The sequence below is a fragment of the Arachis hypogaea genome, chromosome 6 (assembly GCF_003086295.3).
Source record: "Arachis hypogaea cultivar Tifrunner chromosome 6, arahy.Tifrunner.gnm2.J5K5, whole genome shotgun sequence".
Classification (NCBI taxonomy): Eukaryota; Viridiplantae; Streptophyta; class Magnoliopsida; order Fabales; family Fabaceae; genus Arachis; species Arachis hypogaea.
In genome coordinates, this window is record NC_092041.1 from 117,119,027 (window position 1) to 117,129,299 (window position 10,273).

The following is a 10,273-nucleotide window of genomic DNA, read 5'->3' on the forward strand; positions in this document are numbered from 1 at the left end:
CAAATCATATCTTGCCTATCTTGGAATTTTCTAAAAAAAATGTAATCTCAGATGTGAATGTGATGACATACTTTTCTTTCTTTTACACTAAAACTATCTAAAACAGTCTCGTATTCTTTATCTCCACTAAATCAGCAATTTATATTTTAGTTATATGAATATTCAATATTGTTGATAATTAAACTAAAATTATCAACGGTCTATAATCAAATTGAAAAAAATGATTAAAATGTTTAATTATGCCAGTGTAGTTTAAGGGAGATAATATTAAATACGTAGACAAGCTTGTCATCATGGGTTATCAAATTGCAAAAAATTTGCCGTAGTTATCAAGTTGTTAGAAGATTATAAAACTCTTAATGTGTAAATAATATTTTTATATTTTTATTTATAATATTTAAAATTTAAACTTTGAATTTAGTTTTGATATATTGATATAGTAAAGGATTTTTCAGGGAATGAAATTCCTTCATTTTTTTTCCTTAATTCTTTTGTTTCTCACCGTATATTATTTCAGTGAAATTAAGGGAAAATATGTGAGAGAAGATATTAAATGTTAAAAGATCATATTTGACAAAATAATTGAAAAAAAATAAAAAAAAATTGATTTCATATAATCATCTAATTATATTCATGTATTTAGAAATTTAGATGACATTTTAAGTAGACAATACACAATTGATCAAGTAATTATGATATGTGTAAAAAAATTATAACAACTAAGCTAGTAATTTATATAAAATATATATTAAAATATAAAATATTTATTAAAAATAAATTAAATAATGCATACATTTATATTGATTTTTTTATGTGTACATAATAATTTTAAAAATTAATTTCTTTAACATTCATATATAAAACAGGAAAAGAAAATAATAAATTGCTCATATTTGTAGAATACACATTAAATAGTTTTGACCAAATATAATAATCTGCTTTTCTGTCATGATTTTTTCTAATTTTCAACGTGTTAATAATTTTAAAAAAAGATTCTCTAAATTGAGAAGAATTATAAAGTGATAAAGTAAAATATTAATTCTCATTATTCTTGAATCAATGATAATTAGAGTATCATTTCCCGCACTTTAGAGAAACTCATCCATTAATTAATCACTCAGAAGAAATAATGCTTCATGCTTCTCTCTCTCTATATATAAGCATATATAGAGGAACAGCTCCAACATAAAATAATTTAAGGGCATGGATTCCCTCTTCTGTTTCACGCTTTTCTTCTGCCTCCTCTGCCTTTCACTCTTTCCTCCTTTTGCTTCTTCTGCCTTATTATTTCAGGTTTTCAATCAATCATATCATACATCATACTTCTTATTTGAACATGCAATTTTGAAGTTTAATTTAAGTTATTTGTTTTCAGGGATTCAACTGGGAATCAAGTGGGAAAGGAGGATGGTACAATTCATTAAAGAACACCATTCCTGACATAGCAAATGCTGGAGTTACTCATGTTTGGCTCCCTCCACCTTCTCAATCTGTTTCTCCACAAGGTATATATGTCTTTCTTTTAATCTTCTATGACTAATCCTTACATATTTATTATATTCATTATGGTCAAATTCATTTGTCCTTTCTACACAACCTGATCTCAATGTGTTATGTCTATACTAACTTCTTGTAACCGAGGTTAATGTCATGTTTATAATCTAAGTCATTGGTGTCACATTTTATAGAATATGAACATATAAAACTATTTTGTATATGTATGAGCTGAACTTCTTAGAGACTTGTTCAAAGAATGTGACATATATTAAATAAAACCTAAAGGCTAAAGGTACATTATATTGACCTCTAATGAGATTAGATGACATTACACAAGGCATTTCCTGAGGGAATAGATCAAATGTCATGTTCATAACACAAGTCAATGCCACATTTTTTGGTTTAGATAAATTTTTGGTCTCCATAAAATATCCATATTTTGGTTCAGTTATTCTTGTTAGTTTTTCCATTAACTGCATAACATGTTAAATAATTGTCTCAAGCAAGACTGTCACATAAATAATTTTTTGGTTTGCCACGATATTTTTTTTGGACTGATTGGTCGTGAATTTAAGTTTTATTTAAGAGTTTGTTATTACTCAATGAATCGCTGCATACACAAAACAGGATTCAAATCCAATCTAAATTGATTATATATAACCTGTTACATCAGCATCTAACAGAACAAAATTAACTATTTGGAATTTAAAACTAAAGATTTTAAACTTCACCGGATCAAAACTAAAAGAAAAATTTTATAATGCAGGGTATCTTCCAGGAAGACTATATGATCTTGATGCATCAAAATATGGTTCTAAGGATGAACTGAAGTCACTAATTGCAGCATTCCATGCTAAAGGAATCAAATGTCTGGCTGACATAGTCATCAACCACAGAACCGCCGAAAGGAAGGATAGCAGAGGAATTTACTGCATCTTCGAAGGCGGTACGCCGGATTCCCGCCTCGACTGGGGCCCACATTTCATCTGCAAGGACGACACCACATATTCCGACGGCACCGGAAACAACGACAGCGGCGAGCCTTATCAACCCGCACCTGACATCGATCATCTTAATCCACAAGTTCGGAGAGAATTATCCGATTGGATGAACTGGCTTAAAACCGAAATAGGATTCGACGGTTGGAGATTCGATTTCGTGAGGGGATACACCCCTGACGCCACTAAGACGTACATGGAGAATACTTCGCCGGACTTCGCCGTCGGCGAGAATTGGAACAGACTTTCTATTGGCCCCGATGGAAAGCCCGACTATAACCAGGACACGGCGCGCGGCGAACTGGCTAACTGGGCCGAGAATGGCAGCGGCGCTGTTAAGGCATTCGATTTTACTACGAAAGGGATTCTCCAGGCTGGTGTTGAAGGGGAGTTGTGGAGGTTGAAAGATTCGAATGGAAAACCATCTGGATTGATTGGTTTGAAACCTGAGAATGCTGTTACGTTTATTGATAATCATGACACTGGTTCTACCCAGAAACTTTGGCCATTTCCTTCTGATAAAGTCATGCAGGGTTATGCTTACATCCTCACACATCCAGGAACTCCAACTATAGTAATTTCTCAAACCTTTTCAAATTTCTTTTACATTATTTTACAATCATTCTTCATTTTATAGTCATCTCTGTTTTTTTTTTTGGTTGTGTATAGTCCAAAACAGATCAGGCTATGCTTCATCTTTAACAGACCAGTAACGTATTTAACTGATCCTGTTATAAATTTTATTTTAAGTATTAAGTCTAACAGGTTATTAAATTTGATTTGACCTAAAACTTTTTTTTTTTTTACCAAAAATAGGAGAAACTATACCATTTGAACTATTATTCATTGACGATTTGACCTAAAACTTGATAAAAGACTTGATATATATATAATTTTTAATTAAAATAAAAAATAAAAAATATTTAGTAAAATTAATTTTCTTTTAAAAAGATATTTATATATAATATACTAAATTCAATCCTCATAATAATATTTAAATTTTTAAAATATTTAAAATATAAAAAACATTTATAATAAATTTAAAATTTTTAATAATTATTTTTATATTTATTTATATTTTAACAGGTTGAAGTAGATTTGACAAATTTAGGTAAACTATTTTGTAAATTTTGGTCTAGCGTATAATAAAATTAAACTTTTAAATCAAGGTCTAAAATTATTTTATGATAGACTGCGTGACTTATTTTTACCATTATTTATCATATTTTTGTGTGTAAATATGTATGTTATTTAATTTATTTTTAATATGTATTTTATATTTTAATTTAAATTTTATACGCAGAACACGAATAAAATAGGTGTATATTTTGGTTGTTTACAGTTTTTTATGGACAAAATAGTTAGATCATTATTAATAGGGTATGAATAATAGCATTTAAATCAGAATTAAAATTGAGGAGGATTTTCAATATATATATTTTTCTCTTTTTTAAAAAATTTTTTCATCTTATTTTGCAGTTCTATGATCACTTTTTTGATTGGGGATTAAAGGGAGAGATATCCAAATTAAGTGAAATAAGGATCCAGAGTGGCATCAATGAGAAGAGCAATGTGAACATTCTAGCAGCTGAGGGTGACCTTTATGTAGCTGAGATAGATAACAAGATCATTGTGAAGATAGGACCAAAGATGGATCTTGGAAACCTTATTCCCCCAAATTTCAAAGTTGCTACCTCTGGTCAAAATTATGCTGTTTGGCACTGATTTAGTTAATTAAATGAACATATTCATGTAGTATACATTCTTATAAATGTACACCGTACAAATTATCTTCTTCCTATTATGTTGCCTAAGATAAGATCATACCAAAATTAACCAAGCAACAAATTCCCCTGTATAATATAGGCAGCAATAAATGAACAAATAATTCGGTTATGTTTTTGCACTCTCGGTATTCTCAAGAAGTTCCCTGCGCATTTGTTACTTCTTGATCCATTTTGTTAATAACTTAGTTTCTTTCTTGATGATCCATGTTCATCCTTTGTTTATAACAGCTCACTATTTTCTTATCTAACTCATAATATTCTTCCATTTTATTCAATCACTTCAAATCAAGGTCGATAAAATACACCTAAACAAGGATCAAATCACTTATAATATGTTATAATATGCATTTTATTCATTCTATGTCAAGAAGTAATGTTATTATATGCATGGATGGCTCCTTCTATGTCGAAATTGTCGAGCTTCTGAACCTCAAGGAGCAGATCAAGGACTCTTGATTTGTGCATGGTCTCAGCAACGAGCGTAAACAAGTTCTCCGTACAATGACCTTGATCGGCTTGAATGACAGACTTCAGCCTTTCCTCAAATGCTTGAGCCATGTGCGAATCTGTTTTCCTTGTGCCACCTCCTAGTCCTCCGAGTATGAAAATTGTTCTGAGGAGTAATAAAGAGATCATTAGTAGCCTTATGAATCCTCTCTTTAGATCCGGAGAATAGATCAAGTGGATTGTATTGACTTAGCTCTGATATCTGCAAGCATATTTTTAACTTAAAACCAAAAAAAGGAAATAGCATTGAGTCCTAAATCACCATGAAAAGTTCACTTTTGTGTGCTATACCGCGCCTTGATGCAACTTCAGAGCTTGATGCATTTCAAATAGAGTTACTCTCGTTTTGATAGCATTTCCTTCAGATTGAGGAAGAAATCCCCATTTGTGCTGCATTTTTTAAAAAGTAGTTTAAATTGTTACAAGCAGGGTAAAACAAGGGGCGAAAAATGAAAAAGCAGCTAGATTAGTGGGAAAAGATTGAACCGAAGAATAATAATATGTGAACATAATGGAAATCATGCTTTTATCTCAACAGAAATGGAGGGCTATCTGAAATGAAAACAAGCAACAGAATTTCAAATTGGTGATAAGCCTATGTACAAATATCTTCTCAGCAGGATAATGTTATATTGTTCTAAATTCTAATACTTCATTTTTTTAATTTTCAACAAATTAACCGGAATAGGGGAGAAAAAAAAATCCAGTACCATGAGGGAACACAGAATGATCAGACATAAGAAGACCAAAATCACATTGTTTATCAATCTGGGCAGCATCGACTCGCCACAAAGGACGTTGGCTAATAACAATCTTCTCAATTGATTCAAGGAATTTCCTAGACACCAAAACATGCACCTAACAAAATATCAAAGCACCGTATTAAGATATCCCTAATCATTAACTTTCTCATGCCATAATTAACCAGAGTATCATAGAAACTCTTATTACTAGCAAAACCCATTTTTTTCAACAGTAAAATTAGTCAGAATGTAGTACTGAAAGAAACAAAAACTAAACAATGAAACAAACAATGCTGGAGCACCTTTTACATTTACATATACATACCCCAGCATGCTCAACATATAGCTGGCCGATGATATCCTTTTCTGAAGAGGAAACAAGTTCATTCACATCTTTTCAAAGCAGTTGTTCATTCTAAATGAAACAATATTATTTGCTTGTTTAAAATTATTAGGCATTGATGGAAATTGGAAACACTGAATAAGTTCAATTTACCGATATGCAACAATAACCCGCAATAACTACAAGATCAAAGTTCTAGCATAAACCAACAAAGTAAAAAAGTTAATTCCTAAAGCTTTTTTCCAATGCCGAATTTGGTGCCTCTAAGGTTGCATTGGCCACAAGATTCCCATCCTTAATCTTAAAAGGGCTAACCTCAGAGAGAAGGTCCAAGCATGGTGGTGCTTCACATAACCCTTGAAGCATGGAGTAAGCCTTACAATACCCTAAAAGAAATTGTTCAGTGACATCACTTGGATCATAAGCTGAGAAAGCCTGCATCATCTCAATCAAACAATTTAACAAATCAAGATGGACATCAATCATTTGTAATAAGAAAAGATCAACTGAAAAGGTAGATGATTCATCAGATTGGGGACGAGGAAACTTTGATTTCAAGTCGCGAAACTGATTGTTTATCATATTGATCGCAGGAGAGAGCAATGTGAGTGCAGAGGGCTCCCAGGTTGAAGAGAACAGAGGGCTTCTCCAAATGGATGTTATGCTGAGAAGAGTACTGTTGAGGGATGATGGCATTGTACCAAACAAAGATAGGTGGGTTGGGACGTTGGGTGAGGCATTCACAGGGAAGACAGGCTCAATAATCATGCAAACGAAGGGGTAGCGAAAGGTCATTGAGCAATTTGTGTAGCATTTCGAGAAGGCCTACTCTCTTTGCCACGCTGTCAGAGTATTTGAGGACAAAGTAACTGCGAAGGGACTCATAGATCAAGGGATCAGTCTTCTTCAAAGGATGGAATATAATAATATCCCAAATCTCTTCTCAGATTGGAATAAATAACAAAGTGAGTCATTTCTTCTCTGGTCAGAAAATGTCTCCGTTCAATTCTCTCCGTTCTATCTTGTTTTTCTTCGCCTCTTCAATCATAAGCTTCATCATCACTGCAATGTGCAATTCTGGCGATCTATCCAGCGATTCCGAAGATCCAAATCGCAAAGGTGATCCTGATGATGAAGCAGATCGTGATAGACTGATGGCCACAGCGATCCCTAGGTAGAAATGTCCGTCAGCAATCGCGATTACCGTGCTGATCAATACGTCGTGCCTCGCTTTTTGCTGGACAACTGTAGGCAACGTCAGAGCTGCAACCGGGAGATGATAGCTCTCACGGTCCCAACAGTTGCCCAGCAAAAAACGACGCACGTCGTATTGTGGTAATCGCCTTCAGCGCGGTAATCGCGATTGCTGACGGACATTTCTTCCCAAGGATCCCTGTGGCGAGGGAGCTTCCAATCACGGCGACGCAGCTTCCTACGACGGCGACGGATCTTCCTACGGTGGCGGTGGAGGCTGCGAGGTTGTGGTGGCTGCACCGCTGCGGGGCTGCGTGGCTGCGTGGCTGTGGGGGTTGCGGGGAGCTGCGGGGGCTGCTTGGCTGCAGTGGCGGCAGAGACTGAGGTGGCTGGGGGCTAGGTTTAGTTGATGCTGTGTCGTTTAAGAGAGGAGAGGATAGTTGATTTGAGGTGGTTTCCTTCTTTAGTTTTAGGGTTTTGCCTTTTTTTTTCCTAAAGCATAAAACAGCGCCGTTTTGGGAGGATTATCGAAACCGGGAGAGTGGAGACTTTTAAAAAATTGGCCGGTTTGACCGATTAATTGTCAGTTCGACCGATTTTTTATTAGTTTTTTTTAGACAATTTTCAAACTTAACCGGATCAGTTTACTGATTGGTTTCTAATTTACCGGGTTAAATCGGTCGGACAGGTTCGTTTTCAGAACAATGCTCAATACTCTTATTTATATTTTTAAGAAATTCTAATGTGCAGTCCAATATTAGTTGTATCGTAACACAAAACTAATATTATACTTTAATATCAATCATCATCAATGAGATTGAACATAACCTTACATAAAAATTAAAACTATAACTTAATTGATTAACAACGGGATCAATTTTATCAACAATTTCATTAGAAAATTGATTAACAATCAGGAAGAACAACAAATAAATAGCATAATTTCAACTATAACAGTAGCAACATTGGCACTTGATTAACAATAACACATCAATCAACAATAAAAATTAAAAAAGTAGCCGAAGAAAAAAAAGCAATGGCAGGAAAGTGGAGCACACCGGCGGAGAGGAGGAGGCGACGACGGAGCAGTGGGTCGGAAAGGAGGAGGAAGCGAAGCAGAGAGGCGAAGAGAAGGCGGCAGTGGAGCAGAAAAGAGAGGCGACGCAGCAGAAGAGAAAGGAGGTCGAGACAGAGAAGAGGCAGAAGCAGAGAGAGGACGCTGCAGCATATCAGAATTAATATTTAAGATCATCCACAATCCTAAATCACAGTAATGACTAATGATAACAACAATTGAAGAAGCAACACGAAAAATCATAGATTAGCTAGCCAATTAAAAGTTAAAATAACAATTACAGTTTTGAAAAAAAAATTCTAAAGAGAACAAGTTTTGTAGTATCGATGTAGAAAATCTAACTCGACCGGGCTTAGTCAAGGGGGAAGATGAATGTACTTACCTGCTCAATCAATTAAGGAACGGACTAGATCCTTTGAGAGAGAGCATATAGCAGGACAAGGAGCACGACGGGGGCCTGACGCGGTGGAATAGAGACGGCGCAGTGGGATAGTGGCTGCGGGATGGAGGAATGAAGTGAGACCAGTTGCAGCACCGACGATGACTTCAAAGTTTGAACAGCGGCGGAGACGACCGACTTCGAGCAAAGTGGTGGCTTCGACGGCGGTAGTGGCAGGGCGGTAGCTGCACGGAGCAGGTGTGGGAGTGAAGGAGGAGCTCGAGTTGGAGAGGGAGGAGGAGTGTCGCGTGAGTGAGAGAGTGGCAGGATGCTTCGTTTGGACTTTGGTGAAGAGGTTCGTGTTCGTAGAGTTATGGTTTTCCACCGTGAACAAAACGACGTCGTTTGATGAAAATTTTTGAAAATTGATCGGGTTTCGATTCGGTTCGACCGACCAATTTAACGGTTCAATAATATTTTTGAATTTAGCGGTTGTGAGTTGTGACTTCTAACCGAACCGTCTTGTTCACTATTTTACGGTCCGACCAATCGATTTGAACCGGTTTTCAAAACCTTGTTATAAGTAGATTAAAATATATGGTTCAATTAATATATTAGTACAAGGGTTATAATTTGCACCAATAGCACCTAATAATTATTGAGTGATGAAATATAGATTTAGACTGTTGTGCGTCTTCTACTTCGTCTTTTTGGTTTATCTTCTTTTTTTATAGGGATCATGAGTAATTATATACAATAGTGTTTTATGTATAAAGTGTAATACTAAATTGTATCCTATCTTCTCTTAGTAAAAGTTTTATTATATCTTGAAATTGAGAAAAATATAAATTATTTTGAACTAATATATCTGTCATTATTGTAGGATATTGTAAAATTCAAACAAAATTATAATTATTCGATAGTTATTTCATTTAGTGTAATATATTAATTTTTTAGTCGAATATTACTTTAGATTTGTGTTGGACTTGAACATTTTAACATAAGACATTTTAAAACTTTATGTTGTCTGTTATGTCTCCCTCAACTCTCAACTCAACACAAAACCATTTACTCTTGTTTCAATTTTTTTAATCTATTATAAATTTATATTAAAATAACTTGTGTCAACCTTTATCTGCATAATATTAATTTACAAAAATATTATTTATGTGTTAAATTAAATGTATCATTAAAATTATCACTAATGTATTTATGTATAAATATATGTATATTTTAATTTATTTTTAATATGTATTTATATTTTAACATATATTTTATATTAATGAATGATTTTGATGGTTAATTTTAGTATACACATAACATAGTCGATTAATTTATCATATGAAATTAGAGGATGAAAATACACCGAGCTGTTATATGAGATTTTAGGTGTATCTAATTTGTACTAAGTCTACTAGACTGGCCTATTTAATGGATATATATTGCTCCGTACCCTAAATTTGGAACTGACGTTATACCTCGGAACCACCTGGTCAAAGACGGTTGAACTACTGAAGTAAAAGATCCTCGATACACTTCGGTACTGGTCCCAAGAATCTCGGAACCACAACGGATGCATTTTCAAAGATAAATAAGCAAACGTGTAAGAACTTGATTTTCGAAAAACAGACTTTTCTAACTATTTTTTTTTTAAATTATTCCACGAAATTTCGAACCACGGCCCAATTAGAAATAGTGAGGCTGGCCCAATGGTAAAAAAAAATAAAGAAAAAAATTAAATAGAAAAAGG

General features: G+C 34.1%; 2 protein-coding genes across 8 annotated transcripts; one reads left to right on the top strand and one right to left on the bottom strand.

Annotated features, from left to right (window-relative positions):
* The first annotated feature begins 1,098 nt into the window (after positions 1-1,098).
* Positions 1,099-4,391, top strand: LOC112756139 (alpha-amylase-like). Its single transcript, XM_025804595.3, has 4 exons — positions 1,099-1,293; positions 1,376-1,505; positions 2,264-3,069; positions 3,975-4,391. The coding sequence occupies exons 1-4, from the start codon at positions 1,204-1,206 to the stop codon at positions 4,218-4,220; spliced, it is 1,272 nt and encodes a 423-aa protein (XP_025660380.1). The 5' UTR covers positions 1,099-1,203; the 3' UTR covers positions 4,221-4,391.
* A 126-nt stretch (positions 4,392-4,517) lies between these two features.
* On the bottom strand, positions 4,518-7,517 carry LOC112756140 (uncharacterized). Of its 7 annotated transcripts, none has more exons than XM_072198433.1 (5): positions 6,191-7,063; positions 5,858-5,898; positions 5,500-5,647; positions 5,081-5,179; positions 4,518-4,991 (listed from the first exon to the last, which is right to left on the bottom strand). In XM_072198433.1, exons 1-5 carry the CDS (start codon positions 6,668-6,670, stop codon positions 4,824-4,826), a joined length of 936 nt encoding a protein of 311 aa, XP_072054534.1. In that variant the 5' UTR covers positions 6,671-7,063; the 3' UTR covers positions 4,518-4,823. The 7 variants fall into 7 exon arrangements, 3 of the variants coding, with proteins under 3 accessions (XP_072054534.1, XP_072054536.1, XP_072054535.1); XM_072198435.1 differs by having other exon boundaries at positions 4,518-4,895; positions 5,052-5,179; XM_072198434.1 differs by having other exon boundaries at positions 4,616-4,895.
* Positions 7,518-10,273: the final 2,756 nt, after the last annotated feature.